The following is an 18,720-nucleotide window of genomic DNA, read 5'->3' on the forward strand; positions in this document are numbered from 1 at the left end:
TGTGTTGGTGTGTGTGTTGGTGAGTGTGTTGGTGAGTGTGTTGGTGAGTGTGTTGGTGAGTGTGTTGGTGAGTGTGTTGGTGAGTGTGTTGGTGAGTGTTGGTGAGTGTGTTGGTGTGTGTTGCCGAGTGTTGGTGTGTGTTGGTGAGTGTGTTGGTGTGTGTTGCCGAGTGTGTTGGTGAGTGTTGGTGAGTGTTGGTGAGTGTGTTGGTGTGTGTTGGTGTGTGTTGCCGAGTGTGTTGGTGTGTGTGTTGGTGAGTGTGTTGGTGAGAGTGTTGGTGAGTGTTGGTGAGTGTGTTGGTGTGTGTTGCCGAGTGTGTTGGTGAGTGTGTTAGTGAGAGTGTTGGTGAGTGTGTTGGTGAGTGTTGGTGAGTGTGTTGGTGTGTGTTGGTGAGTGTTGGTGAGTGTTGGTGAGTGTTGGTGTGTGTTGGTGAGTGTTGGTGAGTGTGTTGGTGTGTGTGTTGGTGTGTGTGTTGGTGTGTGTTGCTGAGTGTTGCTGAGTGTTGGTGTGTGTGTTGGTGAGTGTGTTGGTGAGTGTTGGTGAGTGTGTTGGTGAGTGTGTTGGTGAGTGTGTTGGTGAGTGTGTTGGTGAGTGTGTTGGTGAGTGTGTTGGTGAGTGTGTTGGTGAGTATTGGTGAGTGTTGGTGAGTGTTGGTGAGTGTGTTGGTGAGTGTGTTGGTGAGTGTGTTGGTGAGTGTTGGTGTGTGTTGGTGAGTGTGTTGGTGTGTGTTGCTGAGTGTTGGTGTGTGTTGCTGAATGTTGCCGAGTGTGTTGGTGAGTGTGTTGGTGAGTGTTGGTGTGTGTTGGTGAGTGTGTTGGTGTGTGTTGCTGAGTGTTGGTGTGTGTTGCCGAGTGTGTTGCTGAGTGTTGGTGTATGTTGCCGAGTGTGTTGGTGAGTGTTGGTGTGTGTTGGTGTGTGTGTTGGTGAGTGTGTTGGTGTGTGTGTTGGTGTGTGTGTTGGTGAGTGTGTTGGTGTGTGTGTTGGTGAGTGTGTTGGTGAGTGTGTTGGTGAGTGTTGGTGTGTGTGTTGGTGTGTGTGTTGGTGAGTGTGTTGGTGAGTGTGTTGGTGTGTGTGTTGGTGTGTGTGTTGGTGAGTGTGTTGGTGTGTGTTGGTGAGTGTGTTGGTGAGTGTGTTGGTGAGTGTTGGTGAGTGTGTTGGTGTGTGTTGCCGAGTGTTGGTGTGTGTTGGTGAGTGTGTTGGTGTGTGTTGCCGAGTGTGTTGGTGAGTGTTGGTGTGTGTTGGTGAGTGTTGGTGAGTGTGTTGGTGTGTGTTGGTGTGTGTTGCCGAGTGTGTTGGTGTGTGTGTTGGTGAGTGTGTTGGTGAGAGTGTTGGTGTGTGTTGGTGAGTGTTGGTGAGTGTGTTGGTGTGTGTTGGTGAGTGTGTTGGTGAGTGTGTTAGTGAGAGTGTTGGTGAGTGTGTTGGTGAGTGTTGGTGAGTGTGTTGGTGTGTGTTGGTGAGTGTTGGTGAGTGTTGGTGTGTGTTGGTGAGTGTTGGTGAGTGTGTTGGTGAGTGTGTTGGTGTGTGTGTTGGTGTGTGTGTTGGTGTGTGTTGCTGAGTGTTGGTGTGTGTTGGTGAGTGTGTTGGTGAGTGTGTTGGTGAGTGTGTTGGTGAGTGTGTTGGTGAGTGTGTTGGTGAGTGTGTTGGTGAGTGTTGGTGAGTGTGTTGGTGAGTGTTGGTGAGTGTGTTGGTGAGTGTGTTGGTGAGTGTGTTGGTGAGTGTGTTGGTGAGTGTGTTGGTGTGTGTTGCTGAGTGTTGGTGTGTGTTGCTGAATGTTGCCGAGTGTGTTGGTGAGTGTGTTGGTGTGTGTTGCTGAGTGTTGGTGTGTGTTGCCGAGTGTGTTGCTGAGTGTTGGTGTATGTTGCCGAGTGTGTTGGTGAGTGTTGGTGTGTGTGTTGGTGAGTGTGTTGGTGAGTGTGTTGGTGTGTGTGTTGGTGTGTGTGTTGGTGAGTGTGTTGGTGAGTGTGTTGGTGAGTGTGTTGGTGAGTGTGTTGGTGTGTGTGTTGGTGAGTGTGTTGGTGAGTGTGTTGGTGAGTGTGTTGGTGTGTGTGTTGGTGTGTGTGTTGGTGAGTGTGTTGGTGAGTGTGTTGGTGAGTGTGTTGGTGAGTGTGTTGGTGAGTGTTGGTGAGTGTGTTGCCGAGTGTTGGTGTGTGTTGGTGTGTGTTGGTGTGTGTTGCCGAGTGTGTTGGTGAGTGTTGGTGTGTGTTGGTGAGTGTTGGTGAGTGTTGGTGAGTGTGTTGGTGTGTGTTGGTGTGTGTTGCCGAGTGTGTTGGTGTGTGTGTTGGTGAGTGTGTTGGTGAGAGTGTTGGTGTGTGTTGGTGAGTGTGTTGGTGTGTGTTGCCGAGTGTGTTGGTGAGAGTGTTGGTGAGTGTTGGTGAGTGTGTTGGTGTGTGTTGGTGAGTGTTGGTGAGTGTTGGTGTGTGTTGGTGAGTGTTGGTGAGTGTGTTGGTGTGTGTGTTGGTGTGTGTTGCTGAGTGTTGCTGTGTGTTGGTGTGTGTGTTGGTGAGTGTGTTGGTGAGTGTGTTGGTGAGTGTGTTGGTGAGTGTGTTGGTGAGTGTGTTGGTGAGTGTTGGTGAGTGTGTTGGTGAGTGTGTTGGTGAGTGTGTTGGTGAGTGTTGGTGTGTGTTGGTGAGTGTGTTGGTGTGTGTTGCTGAGTGTTGGTGTGTGTTGCTGAATGTTGCCGAGTGTGTTGGTGAGTGTGTTGGTGAGTGTTGGTGTGTGTTGGTGAGTGTGTTGGTGTGTGTTGCTGAGTGTTGGTGTGTGTTGCCGAGTGTGTTGCTGAGTGTTGGTGTATGTTGCCGAGTGTGTTGGTGAGTGTTGGTGTGTGTTGGTGTGTGTTGGTTCCTACCAGACTCATTTTGGCCTTGATGCGGTCCAGGTCTATACGAGGGATCATCTTCAGAGAGATGGTGTTCTGACTCGGCTCCACGTAGTCCACCTGGAAAAACCCACGAAGAAGAAGACTTCAACACAGAGCTCACTACGTTCACCCTGAACCAACGTCAAAGAGATGACATGATTTATTCTGTTGAGTGATGTCATCATAACTGTTGTTCTCTAAACACATGTTCTAGTTCTACTTCTACTCAGGATGGTTCTGTTTCTATACAGCAGCAGGACTCTATGGGAACTAAAATAACACTCAGAAGGTGCTCTGAGGTCCGGAGGTTAAAGTATGTTGTTACGTAAACGTCTGTAGTGAAGCTCACACAGGAACCCTCTAGAGGACCCGCTGCAGCACTGCGTGGGTACCTGAGCGATGTCGTCCTTGTACAGGCCCCTCTTCAGCCGGACCCAGGACTTGGGCTTCAGGTTGGTGACCTCCTTGACCACCTTGAGGACGTCCGTCATCTCCTTGATGGGGACCATCTGCTGGTTCCAGAGGCCCATCCTCAGGTTACCGATGCCCTCGATGGCCGACTTCACGTGCGTCTGCTTGTACGACTCCACGTAGATGTAACCTTTGACATGGTCCGGGGCCACCACGGACTTGATCTGGAGGGGCTGAGGAGTCAAAGGGACAGCGATCACTTAAGGAAACGGATTGTTCTCCTAATGTCTGAAGCTCGTTAACAAAGTAACATGAATGTAAGAAGAGAGGACTTCTGTCCTCCAGAAGGACTCAATTAGATGTGAAATGAAGATTCTCACTTAAATAACAAACCTCACCGGCCAATCAGAGCAGAGCATCAGAGCATTCAAATAAAGCAGCTTCTCACCGTGTCGGTGAACTGGTAGGCGATGAACTTCCTCATCAGGGCGATGGCCGTCGCTCTCTCCTCTCCGATCTACCAAGACAGGATATGATGAGGCCGTGTGTGTGTGCGTGTGCGTGTGTGTGTGTGTGCGTGCGTCAGATAAAAACACACCTTACACTTCACCGTCCACAGATTGGGATCCCTGATGAAAACAAAACAACATGGAAACATTAAGAAAACGTAAGGCGTCTCGATGCCGATTGGCCGATGAGCGATCACACGTACTTGACTCCAGGAAGTAGCTGCTGCTGGGTGATGTCATCGGAGAGCTCCTCGGACCCTCCGGAGTAGCTGCGCACCACAGAAGAAGAAACAAGGAGGGTTCTTTAATACTTCAATAATGCTACATTTGAGAGATTTTCTCTTTAATCTCAGAGAAGATTTGAGTTTTTTCCCCGTAATTTACATCATTAATTCTCAGGAAATTCAGAGTTTCTTCTTTGAGTATTAAAATCCTCCACCAGCTGTGAACTGAACATCTGTTCTACCAACAAAGACTCAAATACACAGAACTGAGTCTGTCTGCAGCTGAAGGAAACAAAGAGAACAACTGGAGACGTTCTCCACTGATGAAGGTTATAACCTCAGTGATGAAGACTCTCATATAAAGAACAGAGATACTCACTGCTCTCCTCCAGAGGATTTGGCGTATTTCCTCATGTAGTATTCACCCAATGCCTCCTCTCTGGAGTCTCTGCAACACACAACAATCAACACACAACAATCAACACACAACAATCAACACAATGTAGAAGAGCCAAAAGTCTCTCATCATCACAGTCATGTTTTACCCTAACACGGAGCTCTAACTCTACAATCATGAGTGCATCTAGATCTATGAGTGCATCTAGATCTATGAGTTGATCTAGATCTATGAGTGAATGTAGATCTATGAGTGAATGTAGATCTATGAGTGGATCTAGATCTATGAGTTGATCTAGATCTGTGAGTGGATCTAGATCTGTGAGTGGATCTAGATCTGTGAGTGAATGTAGATCTATGAGTGGATCTAGATCTATGAGTGGCTCTAGATCTATGATATGTTGTTAGTTCATGAGTATAGATGAGAGTAGTTGTAGGATAAACATCCTAAACTCGTTGTGAAGGCTTCCGTTACCTCCAGAGGTTCTGCAGCCGTCTGGACCCGGAGTGGTCTTCATCCAGAACCACATGGTCGATGTTTGACACTGACGGGACAGACAGGAAGGGGTTAACCTCACCATTCATGTGAAACGACATGAAATCAGAGTAAAACAATGAATGAATGAAGTTCAGAAGAGACGTACCTTCAGCCTCCTCTGCTCAGGACCGACCAGTGAGAGAGAAGAAGGAGGAGGAGGAGGAGGAGGAGGAGCAGAGATAAAGGCAATAAATAAGGATCAAGGAAACAAAGGAGCAATGCAAGGAAACAGGGAGCAGTGAGGGAAGTAGGAACAGAGACAAGGAGGGATGGAGATAAAAGGAAGAAGATGGTGGAACAAGCAAAAAACAATAGAAGAGGAGGAAGAGGACGAAGAGGCAGCAGGAGAAGAAGAAAATAAAGTTGGATTAAAGTGAAGCAGCAGCCAAGAGGAGGAGGAAGAGGAGGATGAAGAGGAGAGACATTCATCATCAGGAAGCAGCAACACAAAGCATGATGGGAGAAAACAAACACAAACAGATTAATGATGACTGAACACAAATAATAAACAACAACAACAACAACAACAAGACCAGAGAAAGAGCAGCAGAAACAAAACACCACGGAGAAGATATTATCATTATTAATATTATCATTATTAATATTATTATCATTATCATTATCTTTATTATTAATATTATCATTATTAATATTATTATTAATATTATCTTTATTATTATCATTAATATTATCTTTATTATTATTATCTTTATTATTAATATTTTCATTATCATTAATATTATTATTAATATTATCATTATTAATATTATCATTATTGATTATTATTAATATTATCATTATTAATATTACTATGATAATTATTATCTTTATTATTCATTTTATTATCATTATTATTCATATTATTATTATTATTCATATTATTATCATTATTATTAATATTATCATTATTAATATTATTATGATCATTATTATTATTAATGCTAATTATTATTAATAGTATTATTATTATTATTATAATCATTATTATTAATATTATTGTTGATATTATTAATAGTATTATTATTATCATTATTATTAATATTATTATTATTATCATTAATAGTATTATTATGAGTGTAACATGTCATGAAGGTAAACAGTCATAATTGGTGGTTCTCTATTCTCTGCTGTCGGTCCGTCTCTCAACACGGTCTGACTTCCTGTGCCAGTCCATTGGTTCCTACTGAAGACGTTCATCTTTAAGAGCAGAACATAAAGTCTGGTAGATTGAACTGAACACTGACTGTTCAGTTCATGTTGAATCAGAGGTCTTTGAACTCAACATCAGACCTGTTGAATCGGAGGTCTTTGAACACAGCGTGGATGGAGACATGGTCTGGTTCTGGTTTTGTTTCTGCTGTTCTTTCTGCCTCCAGTGGTTCTATGTGTTACCATGTGCCACATGAGAAGCTCCACCACACCGTTAGTTCAGAACAAACAAACAAACACGGCAGCCGTCTACCAGGGAGCAGCGTCGGGCAAACGATCACACTGTTCTGTGAAGGAGGAACGACGACAAACCAAACCAGATTCATTCTGAAGGACTGAAACGAGACTTTAGGGTTCATCATGTGAGGACGTGTGAAACGTGAACACACACCGGCTACGAGGTCGTAGCTGCTGTTATGTTATAGCTGCTCTTATAGCTGCAGTTATAACAGTAGTTATAACTTCTGTTATAACAGCAGTTATAGCAGCTGCTATAACTGCTGTTATAACAGCAGTTATAGCAGCTGTTATAGACATTAAATGCTCTGCAGTGGTGGATCTGCCCTCGGTGCTTCCTGGTCGCTGTGCCTCACAAACAGCTGAGCTGAGATGAGGTGGAGTCAGGACTTTGTGGGAACACAGACTTCATCTATTCCATCTGCTTCAGATACCGAAACACAGAAACACGGCGAGCAGGAGAGAATCTGGAGTACAATTACCGTTAACTGAAGAGGACATGCATGGCAAGAGACAGAGAGAGAGTGTTAATCAGGCTCTCTGCTGCACCTCAGCACCCACCACCCACCACCCACTCCAGAGACTGCTTCACACCTCAAGGTCCAGACCCGGTTCGCTTGTTCTGACGTTCTTTACTTTAGATCCGGTTTGTTTTGGTTCCACACTACATGACATACCGACTCCCCATCTTCACCTCCTACGCCTTGACGTCCTGACGCCTAAGTCCCGTTGTTGTGGCCTACGTCCTGTCTCCTACGTCCTGTCTCCTACATCATGTCTCCTACATCCTGTCTCCTACGTCCTGTCATTGTCACCTCCTACATCCTGTCGTCATCTCCTAGGTGAGCAGCACCTGATGCTCAACGTCGACTCTTCTGTTGATAACTCTTCTGCATCAGGTCGTCGTGATCATTTAGTTTTGTGTTTTTTACAGGTCTGACGACAGAACGAACAGAACTTCCTGCAATTGGTCCGAAAGTCTGAACCGTCCGAATAAACAAATGTTCACGCTAGAAACAAACAGAGTTCAGTCTGATCTGGACCCAGACCAGCTCCGTGTTCTGGATCAACATGAAATGTCAGAACGTCCGGACCAAACGAGGTGTGAAGGCCTCTAGGAGCTTCAGTAAGATCAGACGTCATGTCGAGGAGGTACAGGGAGACAGACGTCAGCGAGACTGGACACGTATGAGACGGTCACACACTGAAGGACCGTTTGTTTCACACCTGAAGAACGAAAGATAAAAAGCTCTGAACGAGGTCCTCACCTTTCTCCAGAATGTCTTCAGCTCCTTCCTCCCACTGGTCTTCCTCATCCTCGTACTCGTCGTCCACATCTGGACAGAAACACAGAAGACAAGCGTTGAACCGGAGGAGCGGTCGATTCGTTCAGACGACCTGGAGCCGAAGGAGCAGCCGACTCGTACCGGCTTCGTCCAGGATGAACCCTCCGTGTCTCGGCTTCTTCCTGGGACGGTCGTCGTCGTCCTCCTCTTCCTCCTCGTCGTACTCCTCCTCATCTTCCAGGTCCTCTCCTTCCTCCTCTGCTACCTTGTCGCTGCCCACGGGGCTCCCCGTCTCCTAACGCCACAAAACAACACATGAATGTTATATACTTCTAACTAAGTAGAAGTAACTAAAGCTGTCAGATAGATAAAGTGGAGCAGAAGTAGGAAAAAATACTCAAGTAAAAGTACCTCAAATGTGTACTTAACATCCTACCGTAACACGGTGGAGTACACAACAAGTAGTACAATGATAAAGTATCTATTAGCACAATACAGCAGCATTTATTCCACTTTAACACCACATTAAGTCACAATGTTTACTGTTCAGTTAGCATCACTTAGCTTAGCGGTTAGCATACATCATTCTCCTCTACTGTTCAGTTAGCATCACTTAGCTTAGCGGTTAGCATACCTCCACCTCCGCCTCCTCGGCCTCTCCGTCGCTGCTCCGCTCACTCTGGTTGTCGGAGAAGTCGCTGTCGTCGCTGTCAGACATCGTGGAGCTCCGGCAGCAGACTTAAGAAACATAATTTCACTTAAAAGTTTGAATTAAAAAAAAACAACAACAAAAAAAACATGACCGAGCGGCTAACGGCTAAAGTAGCCGCGAAGCATCCGGGTCATAACAATCAAAGAGGGGCCTAGCAAAGCATGCTAACGTTCGTTTACGTGAATATCTCAGAAACAGCGAGAATCAAACGTTAGCCGAGGAGGTACCCGGATGTTACTTACCCGTTTTAACTCCCGCTCGTGTTTAATATCTTGTTAGTGGACGAATAAAAGAAAATACCGGCTTGTTTTCCACAAGTCTGATGCTCCTCGCGTCGTCTTTGGGAGAACCGCGAGATTTCCGAAAGCTGCGCAAAGTCTCGCGGGATTTGTTTTCGGACGGTGTTTGGGTTAAAAGAGGAAGAGGTCTCACTCTGACACTGTTTTTAGAAAACTACAGATTACAGTTACACAAACTAAAAGACAATGGTGGAAGAACTACAGTGTAGAAAATACTCTTTTATAAGTAAAAGTATTATCATCAGAATATACTATATATATATATATATATATATATATATATATATATATAAAATATACTACAAAAAGTACCAAAAGCAAAAGTACTCACTTCAACAGAATGGTGGATTTCAACTATATTTTGTATTATTGGATCATAATTATTGATGCATTGATGTGTTGATGTCACAGCTGGTGAACAGGAGCTCATTTAAATCACTTCCTGTTGGGTAGTTTGTGAATTGTCCCCTGAGATCAATAAAGTTTTATCTCAACCTGTAATTTATTTATTTATTAAAGTTAATCTTCAAAGAAACTACTTATCAAAGAAAGGAAGTAGAAAGTAATATTTACCTCTGAATGGAGTGAAAGTACACACAAGCAGGACATGGAAGTACCTTGAACGTTGCACTGAAGTAGAGTACTCAAGTAAATGTATTTAATTACTTTCCACCACGTTTACAATCTCAGGTTTATTTTTATCAAAGAAAAAGTAAAAAAATGCTTTAATTCTTCATTTCTCAGACGTGAGCATAATAAAGTCTTTATATTATTAAAATGCACATAAAACATTGAAGATGGGGTTCATTTATGTTTTAATTATTTTTAATTGATTTTGTATTTTTTTTACATAAAAATCCAAATTGAGTCCAAACATATAATTTTACATTTTGAACATGATTCATCATTGAGTTTATTGTAAACATATGAAATATATATGAAAAATATACAGACATTAATGCAAAATAGTTAAAGTAGAAATTATCCCCATTTTCAATGTTTTATGTGAATTCTAATAATATATTAAGACTTTTTATAACTACATGTCTGACATTATTTCTTTCACACATTATCTTTCATTCGAGTCCAAAAAGTAACTGAATGCTAACAATGCTACAAAATAAGCCAGACAAATACTAATAATAATAACTTCACTAATATAACACCTTTAAAAACAGAGTTTACAAAGTGTGACAAATAACGACAACAACAGAAAGATCAGTGAGACAATCGATACGATACAAGAAATAAATAAAATAAATAAAGTAAATAAAATAAAATAAATATTTTGTAAAATGATTTAGTAAAATCAATAGATAAAAATAAACAGAAATAAAACAGAAAAGCCAGTCTGTAAAAATGTGTTTTAATAAGAGATTTAAAAGAGAATGATAATAAAGATTTAATTCGTTTTCAACATCATTCTGCTAGCAGGTAAATTAAATCTAAGACTAATTAAATATAAACAAATTAATATATATATATATAATATCATATGTATAATTATGATTACATTATTATTATAAATAATACAAAAGTAAAAGATACTATAGCGATTCATTTCGTTATTTAATTTTTATTAAATTAAAGAGTTTGAAGATTCCTCGCGGAGTGAGTCCTCTTTCTCAGAGTAAAAAAACATCTCTGATAACATCATGACGTCTTTCCGTTCGACGTTGCGCTCTCAGAAAACCAGCCAATCACGTCACCCGGTTCAAGGAGAGTCTCGAGCTGCTGTTGTTGATGTTTTAAAGACGCTTCTTCTGCGTCCTCTTCGCGTTCAGCGGAGTTTAAAACCGTCGAAGAAGAATGAACAGCGTCGGAGAGGCCTGCACCGACCTGAAGCGGGAGTACGACACTTGCTTCAACCGCTGGTTCGCGGACAAGTTCCTGAAGGGGGACCGGAGCGGGGACCCGTGCACCGAGACCTTCCGGAAGTACCAGCGGTGCGTGCAGAAGGCCATCCAGGAGAAGGACATCCCGGTGGACGGGGTGGACTTCATGGGGCCCGACAAGGACAAGCCCGAGACCTGAAGGAGAGAGACCCGACCGCTGGATCGACAGAGACCGAGGAGATCACCGCGAGAGTGTGTGTCCACTGAGCATGCGCAGAGCTGCTGCTGAACACACTCAGGAGCTGCTGTTGTCACTGGAAGACTACAAACAAGTAGTCGATTAATCGATTAATGAGAATAATGAGAATAATGAGTCTTATCATCGATGTATGAATCCAGTAGAGAACGAAGTGCTTCATTCACTCATTCACTGAAAGACAAACATCAACCAGTGACGCGCGTCGCTGCCGGATTATGATGCTCTCTCCATCATTTAAGTGATATTTTCTCTACATTTTCTTAGTGTTTTTCTTTAGATTATTCATTTTTTTAGTTCATGCTGCACTGCCATTTTCTCTTTGAATTAGACTTTACATTCATTATTTTTGTTTTGTTTATTATTTAATTTGACATATATGTTGATTATTATATTTTATATATATATTACATATGAATATTTAATATTATATTTATATGTAATATTAAATATATATAAATTATAATAAAGGGCTCTGTGTTTTTTTGCTGATTTCACTGATTTCAAAGACTTCAGATTTTTGTTTTCTAAACGAGACGAAGCATTTAAATCTCAGATGAACTTTTATTTGATCTCGTTTCTGCGTCTGAGCAACAAAATTTCCCTGCTGAGGATCGAGCAACTTGTTGCCAGAAGAACGTCGACCTTCTCATCGTTTACTCTCGTTTACATGAATGTCACAAACATAAAGCTGAATGTATCACAATAAATAAACTGCAGAAATGGAACGATTGTCGCTTGTTATGAAATAAAAAATTAAATCTTTGTCAAAATTAATTCATTTCTAAAAAGTCAAGGTCATTTAGTTTCTCCGGAGCTTTCGTCCAATCACAGGCGTCCTCTAGCGCCACAGACCGTCCTGAGCGGACAGACGGGTCCACCGGTTTATGCTCTGCTTCAGGCTCTTAGATGCTTGTTTAAAGGAAATGTACTTATGACTTCTGGTGACTAGTAGTTCTTTTGATTACCAATGTTGATGCACTGATTGTGGATGTATGAAACATGTATTTATACTCAGTATAGAGGTAAACATGTATTTATATTCATTACAGAGGTAAACGTGTATTTATACTCAGTATAGAGGTAAACGTGTATTTATATTCATTACAGAGGTAAACATGTATTTATACTCAGTACAGAGGTAAACATGTATTTATACTCAGTATAGAGGTAAACGTGTATTTATATTCATTATAGAGGTAAACGTGTATTTATACTCAGTACAGAGGTAAACGTATATTTATACTCAGTATAGAGGTAAATGTGTATTTATACTCAGTATAGAGGTAAACGTGTATTTATACTCAGTATAGAGGTAAACTTGTATTTATACTCAGTATAGAGGTAAACGTGTATTTATATTCATTATAGAGGTAAACGTGTATTTATATTCATTATAGAGGTAAACATGTATTTATATTCATTACAGAGGTAAACGTGTATTTATATTCATTACAGAGGTAAACGTGTATTTATACTCAGTATAGAGGTAAACATGTATTTATATTCATTACAGAGGTAAACGTGTATTTATACTCAGTATAGAGGTAAACATGTATTTATATTCATTACAGAAGTAAACGTGTATTTATACTCAGTATAGAGGTAAACATGTATTTATATTCATTACAGAGGTAAACGTGTATTTATACTCAGTATAGAGGTAAACATGTATTTATATTCATTACAGAGGTAAACGTGTATTTATACTCAGTATAGAGGTAAACATGTATTTATATTCATTACAGAGGTAAACGTGTATTTATACTCAGTATAGAGGTAAACGTGTATTTATATTCATTACAGAGGTAAACATGTATTTATACTCAGTATAGAGGTAAACATGTATTTATATTCATTATAGAGGTAAACATGTATTTATATTCATTACAGAGGTAAACATATTTATATTCATTACAGAGGTAAACGTGTATTTATACTCAGTATAGAGGTAAATGTGTATTTATATTCATTATAGAGGTAAACGTGTATTTATACACATTATAGAGGTAAACGTGTATTTATATTCATTACAGAGGTAAACGTGTATTTATACTCAGTATAGAGGTAAACGTGTATTTATATTCATTATAGAGGTAAACGTGTATTTATACTCAGTATAGAGGTAAACGTGTATTTATATTCATTACAGAGGTAAACATGTATTTATACTCAGTATAGAGGTAAACGTGTATTTATATTCATTACAGAAGTAAACGTGTATTTATACTCAGTATAGAGGTAAACATGTATTTATATTCATTACAGAGGTAAACGTGTATTTATACTCAGTATAGAGGTAAACATGTATTTATATTCATTACAGAGGTAAACGTGTATTTATACTCAGTATAGAGGTAAACATGTATTTATATTCATTACAGAGGTAAACGTGTATTTATACTCAGTATAGAGGTAAATGTGTATTTATATTCATTATAGAGGTAAACGTGTATTTATACTCATTATAGAGGTAAACATGTATTTATATTCATTACAGAGGAAAACGTGTATTTATATTCATTACAGAGGTAAACATGTATTTATACTCAGTATAGAGGTAAACGTGTATTTATATTCATTATAGAGGTAAACGTGTATTTATACTCAGTATAGAGGTAAACGTATATTTATACTCAGTATAGAGGTAAACGTGTATTTATACTCAGTATAGAGGTAAACGTGTATTTATACTCAGTATAGAGGTAAACGTGTATTTATACTCAGTATAGAGGTAAACTTGTATTTATACCCAGTATAGAGGTAAACGTGTATTTATATTCATTATAGAGGTAAACATGTATTTATATTCATTACAGAGGTAAACGTGTATTTATATTCATTACAGAGGTAAACGTGTATTTATATTCATTACAGAGGTAAACATGTATTTATACTCAGTATAGAGGTAAACGTGTATTTATATTCATTATAGAGGTAAACGTGTATTTATACTCAGTATAGAGGTAAACATGTATTTATACTCAGTATAGAGGTAAACATGTATTTATATTTATTACAGAGGTAAACGTGTATTTATACTCAGTATAGAGGTAAACGTGTATTTATATTCATTACAGAGGTAAACGTATATTTATACTCAGTATACAGGTAAACATGTATTTATATTCATTACAGAGGTAAACGTGTATTTATACTCAGTATAGAGGTAAACGTGTATTTATATTCATTACAGAGGTAAACATGTATTTATACTCAGTATAGAGGTAAACATGTATTTATATTCATTATAGATGTAAACATGTATTTATATTCATTACAGAGGTAAACATATTTATATTCATTACAGAGGTAAACGTGTATTTATACTCAGTATAGAGGTAAATGTGTATTTATATTCATTATAAAGGTAAACGTGTATTTATACTCATTATAGAGGTAAACGTGTATTTATATTCATTACAGAGGTAAACGTGTATTTATATTCATTACAGAGGTAAACGTGTATTTATACTCAGTATAGAGGTAAACGTGTATTTATATTCATTACAGAGGTAAACGTGTATTTATACTCAGTATAGAGGTAAACGTGTATTTATACTCAGTATAGAGGTAAACGTGTAGTTTGGTGCTGTGGGAACTGAGCTGGAGGCTTCAGGGTTTAATCATGGAATCATCGGCTGTCGTGAAAAGCAGAGTTGAGATCAAAGGAAAAGTAAACGATGACAGAATAACAGTCGTGATGTCATCTTTGTTTTTTACATTCCTTCAATTCATCATGTGTGACAGAAGACGATTCACCCTCTGGCTGAGATGTGACCTTTGTGAAAGTGAAGAGGCTGCTGACAGACATACGACAGCGTTACCTGTCTCTACAGGATCACTTGTCTCTACATTTGTTCCTGTCTCTACAGGATCACTTGTCTCTTCATGTGTTCCTGTCTCTACAGGATCACTTGTCTCTACAGGAACACATGTTACTTTATATTATTATTATTATTACTTTTTATTAATAATTCGGTGATCATTATCTCCAATCCTTAAACGGACTACTGTGAGGAATTTTAAGTTTTAAAGCATTCCTAGTGCTGGATATTATGTGTCACAGTGTGGTTACTTGGGAAGTGTTAAACCAAGGAGTGTGGTCATTGAATGTATATTGAGTCTGTGATGGGGGTTTGAGGAATGCCAGGAGGTGTCAATCTGCGGGGGAAGAGGGTAGTTCACTGAGGTTTCTGCCCAGGACAATGGGTCAGGATCCAAGGAGGAGCTCATTGGACTTCAGCCAATCGTGGAACTGATCGATAGGTTGAGGAATGCAACTCTGGGGGGGCAAAGGAGCTGTTTTGTCCCCTGAGAGAATCAGACTTCCTTCATACCATGGGGCAGGTACATCTATCTGTCCTGCGGTATGAACGGGGTCTCATATTTCTTGAAATATTTTACTATCGGTAGTGTCATTTGGTTTGTGATTGTTTTGGCTTCTGTTAACAATATTAAATACTTTTGATTTTGACCTGGACCTGCTGACTCCTGCCCTGCTTGCTGATGGAACAAAGAGTGCAAAGGGGGGGGGCTGCTGCTTCTTCTCCTCAGTGGCCTTCTTCTCCATATGGCCTTCCTCTCTGTTTGAGAAATTTCTGAACATTACAATTTGGTGACCCCGACGTGATTTCTTGGAAGAACTGGGAGAGGGCTGAGGGGACGTGGATCGGTGGACACTTTTCGCGGAGGTGTCCGACAGTCTGCGTCTCTGAGAGATGGCTGCTGGGAGAAGCTGCAGGAGGCCGGTGAAGTATAATAACTTGAAATCTATTGTGATGAGACTAGTTACGGCTAAAGCCGCATTGTGATATTTGATTGTAGTCCAGCAAGAGTACAGCTTAGCTGTGTTAATGGCTTATTGTGTATGGACATAGGTAGCGTGTTGTTGTGTTGTTGAAATTGCGTTGTAAAGGAGATTATTGTGATAAGTAAGGCGTGAATTAATTGGTTGAACTGGAGGCTGCAGGCTCTGGTGTCTAACCTTGTATATTTAGATAATAGAGGAGATTATGAGAAATAACTGGTACAGTTGATAGCGTGATTAATTGGAGGAGGTTGACATAGCCTTTTGTGTGAGCTGCAGGCTCATGGTCGTAGTAGCATGGCCTGTTGTGTTTGCACAAATTCATGCTCGTGGCAGCATGGCCTCTTGGGATAGCCCAGAGGAGGTTTGTTTAGCCTAGCTTTTGTGCTAGCTGCAGCCATGTGGTCGCCGCCGAAAAATTGGATCAACTTGGAGTGTGCTTGGAGCAGAGAAAAAGGTGAAGCAGATAAAAATGAAATGATGTCCAAGAGGGAAAGAAAGAAATGTTTAAAGTGGACTGGAAAGCAAATGATATGTAGAGAGAAAGGAATGCAGGAGCAGAAAGGAGGGTGTCACACACACACACACACACACACACATCTAAGAATTGGATTGTAAATTTTATCTTTACATGAGACAACGTTGTACTCAACTATAGATTAGCGAAGATGTATTCCAACGTTTACTGCTGATCTTTGGGAAGTTTTTGTTTTGTTTTGTTTGTTTTTTAGTTGAGGTACATGGTCGGGTGGATCCTGATCTGGGGACTCTGCTTTGCTGCCATACGCCCCCCAGGCACAAACATCATGAACAACACCCACCACTCAACACGCCGAGGATGAAGAAGACAAACGAGACTCATTCAAGACCTACAGTGTCTGCCCTGACTGAAGGCTTTCCGCCATCTATGAGCCTGGAAAACATCACACAAGAAAGTTGTGTGAGATGGACAGAGAAGTTTAGTCAGCACAGGCACAAGGATGACCAGCTGATAATGTATCAGGTCATGAGAGAGAGGAAGCTGAAAGAGGGGCAGAGACTTTGAGACTTTGACACACACCAACTGGAGACTTTGGTTGCCATAAATGTGGCCGCTTGGACATTGGAGAAGAGGCTGCTCATTCTCCATGGAGCAAGAAGTGGTGGGAGGGCTCGACAATCAGCCATCAGACTGAGGAGGGGCAGCAGGCAAGCGGAGTGGACCCTGGTGATGGACCAACGACGAGCACACATTACAACACAGAGGGTGAGTTAACTTTAGACTCTTTAGATGACAAACTTGTACATGCAATACACACATTGGAAATTAGACAAACACCACTCACACCCACATAGCACATGTATTCAAATGAAATTGAAGGATTTAGGAAGTTGAAGGTTAGAGGAAGTATGATTTAGAGAAGGGATAGAAGTGGAAATGTTCTAATGGTAGAATGAGAGTTTATTGGAAGAAATACTGCTGTTGTCTCTGTTTCTGTCTCCCACACAATCTGAGTTGTTTAAGACATTCTGGTACGAGGCCCAGGAATGGTGTGGAAGGACATGTCGGACCGGCAGCAAGTCAGACTCAATTCACCACCATTGGATGACGATGAAACACCGAGAACTATGTGGCCTCAGAGGCACAATGTGTTGTCTACTGTTTTTAACATGTCAATTGTAACACCTATTCTGCTTACACATCATGATGACACCTATGTGTAAGGAATGATCCTTTTCCCTCGATAGCTTGTACTTATTTCAGAAATGCTACACTATAACTGTTAGAAATGCTTTTAAATGTATTTGTCTCATGTATTGTTGATGCAGATGTTCAAGTGGACCCCTGCAGAGATTAATTAACACTTAGTGACGCAAATATACAGGGCAACCAGTTATGAGTAGATGATGCATGATAGATACAACTGTTTAATAAACTCACTCTGAAGAGTGAGTTAGGGGGGAATTGTGAGGAATTTTAAGTTTTAAAGCATTCCTAGTGCTGGATATTATGTGTCACAGTGTGGTTACTTGGGAAGTGTTAAACCAAGGAGTGTGGTCATTGAATGTATATTGAGTCTGTGATGGGGGTTTGAGGAATGCCAGGAGGTGTCAATCTGCGGGGGAAGAGGGTAGTTCACTGAGGTTTCTGCCCAGGACAATGGGTCAGGATCCAAGGAGGAGCTCATTGGACTTCAGCTAATCGTGGAACTGATCGATAGGTTGAGGAATGCAACTCTGGGGGGGCAAAGGAGCTGTTTGTCCCCTGAGAGAATCAGACTTCCTTCATACCATGGGGCAGATACATCTATCTGTCCTGCGGTATAAACGAGGTCTCATATTTCTTGAAATATTTTACTATCGGTAGTGTCATTTGGTTTGTGATTGTTTTGGCTTCTGTTAACAATATTAAATACTTTTGATTTTGACCTGGACCTGCTGACTCCTGCCCTGCTTGCTGATGGAACAAAGAGTGCAAAGGGCTGCTGCTTCTTCTCCTCAGTGGCCTTCTTCTCCACTATGGCCTTCTTCCTCTCTGTTTGAGAAATTTCTGAACATTACACTACAAATGAGTTTCTTCCTGACGTAGAAGCGTTATTCCACTTTCACATTTCCGGCTCTTAAAACCACGTTTTAACACTTTAATAAATGTCTTCGTCGAGTGGTTTTGTTTCCTAAAATAATAACTGATTCACGCGATAAAATGCCTAAAGTGCGTAATAACCACAAGCTATTTATACACAGGCATGCACAAAGAAAAGAAAGTGAAGAAGAAGAAGACTGCTAGCAAGTAAACACAAATTTATAAAAATAAATATAAAAAAACATAAAATTCTCTATATATGGAAACTATATATATTATTATTATAAATAATAAAATTAAATAATAATTAAGTGTTTTTATGAGGAATAAACCTGAAGACGTTTGTCAGACCTCCATGTGTTTCAGAACGTCTTTAACTCGCTGAACAGAACTTCATGTTTATTATATGCAGAGAAACATAATTCCACTTCTAGCAGCCAAACAAGCATCAATGGAGGGAAAGTGCTGCTCGGTTCTAAAGCTTAAAATAGCTGTGATTTCAGTCAGTTCAGACGCTCAATGATTGAAGGAGCATTTCTGTCTTCAAAAAAACAGATTTCTTCATGCTTTCAATAATT

At 40.4% G+C, this 18,720-nt stretch overlaps 2 protein-coding genes across 2 annotated transcripts in view; one reads left to right on the forward strand and one right to left on the reverse strand.

Annotated features, from left to right (window-relative positions):
* supt5h (SPT5 homolog, DSIF elongation factor subunit) overlaps positions 1 to 8,735 on the reverse strand; it is a 19,797-nt gene extending 11,062 nt beyond the window's left edge. The window contains exons 1-12 of the mRNA XM_068703433.1: positions 8,622 to 8,735; positions 8,302 to 8,405; positions 7,809 to 7,962; positions 7,650 to 7,718; positions 5,042 to 5,053; positions 4,873 to 4,942; positions 4,381 to 4,449; positions 3,981 to 4,046; positions 3,867 to 3,897; positions 3,717 to 3,785; positions 3,250 to 3,501; positions 2,846 to 2,935 (exon numbers count right to left, since the gene is read on the reverse strand). Of these exons, the coding sequence (XP_068559534.1) occupies positions 2,846 to 2,935; positions 3,250 to 3,501; positions 3,717 to 3,785; positions 3,867 to 3,897; positions 3,981 to 4,046; positions 4,381 to 4,449; positions 4,873 to 4,942; positions 5,042 to 5,053; positions 7,650 to 7,718; positions 7,809 to 7,962; positions 8,302 to 8,385 (966 nt within the window). The 5' untranslated portion in view covers positions 8,386 to 8,405; positions 8,622 to 8,735. The remainder of the gene's footprint in view (positions 1 to 2,845; positions 2,936 to 3,249; positions 3,502 to 3,716; positions 3,786 to 3,866; positions 3,898 to 3,980; positions 4,047 to 4,380; positions 4,450 to 4,872; positions 4,943 to 5,041; positions 5,054 to 7,649; positions 7,719 to 7,808; positions 7,963 to 8,301; positions 8,406 to 8,621) is intronic.
* A 1,647-nt stretch (positions 8,736 to 10,382) lies between these two features.
* triap1 (TP53 regulated inhibitor of apoptosis 1) lies at positions 10,383 to 11,534 on the forward strand. Its single transcript, XM_068705863.1, has one exon. The coding sequence runs from the start codon at positions 10,488 to 10,490 to the stop codon at positions 10,710 to 10,712; it is 225 nt and encodes a 74-aa protein (XP_068561964.1). The 5' UTR covers positions 10,383 to 10,487; the 3' UTR covers positions 10,713 to 11,534.
* The last annotated feature ends 7,186 nt before the right edge of the window (positions 11,535 to 18,720 follow it).

The sequence above is a fragment of the Cebidichthys violaceus genome, unplaced genomic scaffold (assembly GCF_023349555.1).
Source record: "Cebidichthys violaceus isolate CVI_PGR_0920_01 unplaced genomic scaffold, fCebVio1.0.p SCAF_1, whole genome shotgun sequence".
NCBI classification, from domain to species: Eukaryota; Metazoa; Chordata; class Actinopteri; order Perciformes; family Stichaeidae; genus Cebidichthys; species Cebidichthys violaceus.

Bases quoted from the DNA above. Each gene is read 5' to 3' on its own strand.
- triap1 (XM_068705863.1), top strand. From the start codon at position 10,488: ATGAACAGCGTCGGAGAGGCCTGCACCGACCTGAAGCGGGAGTACGAC.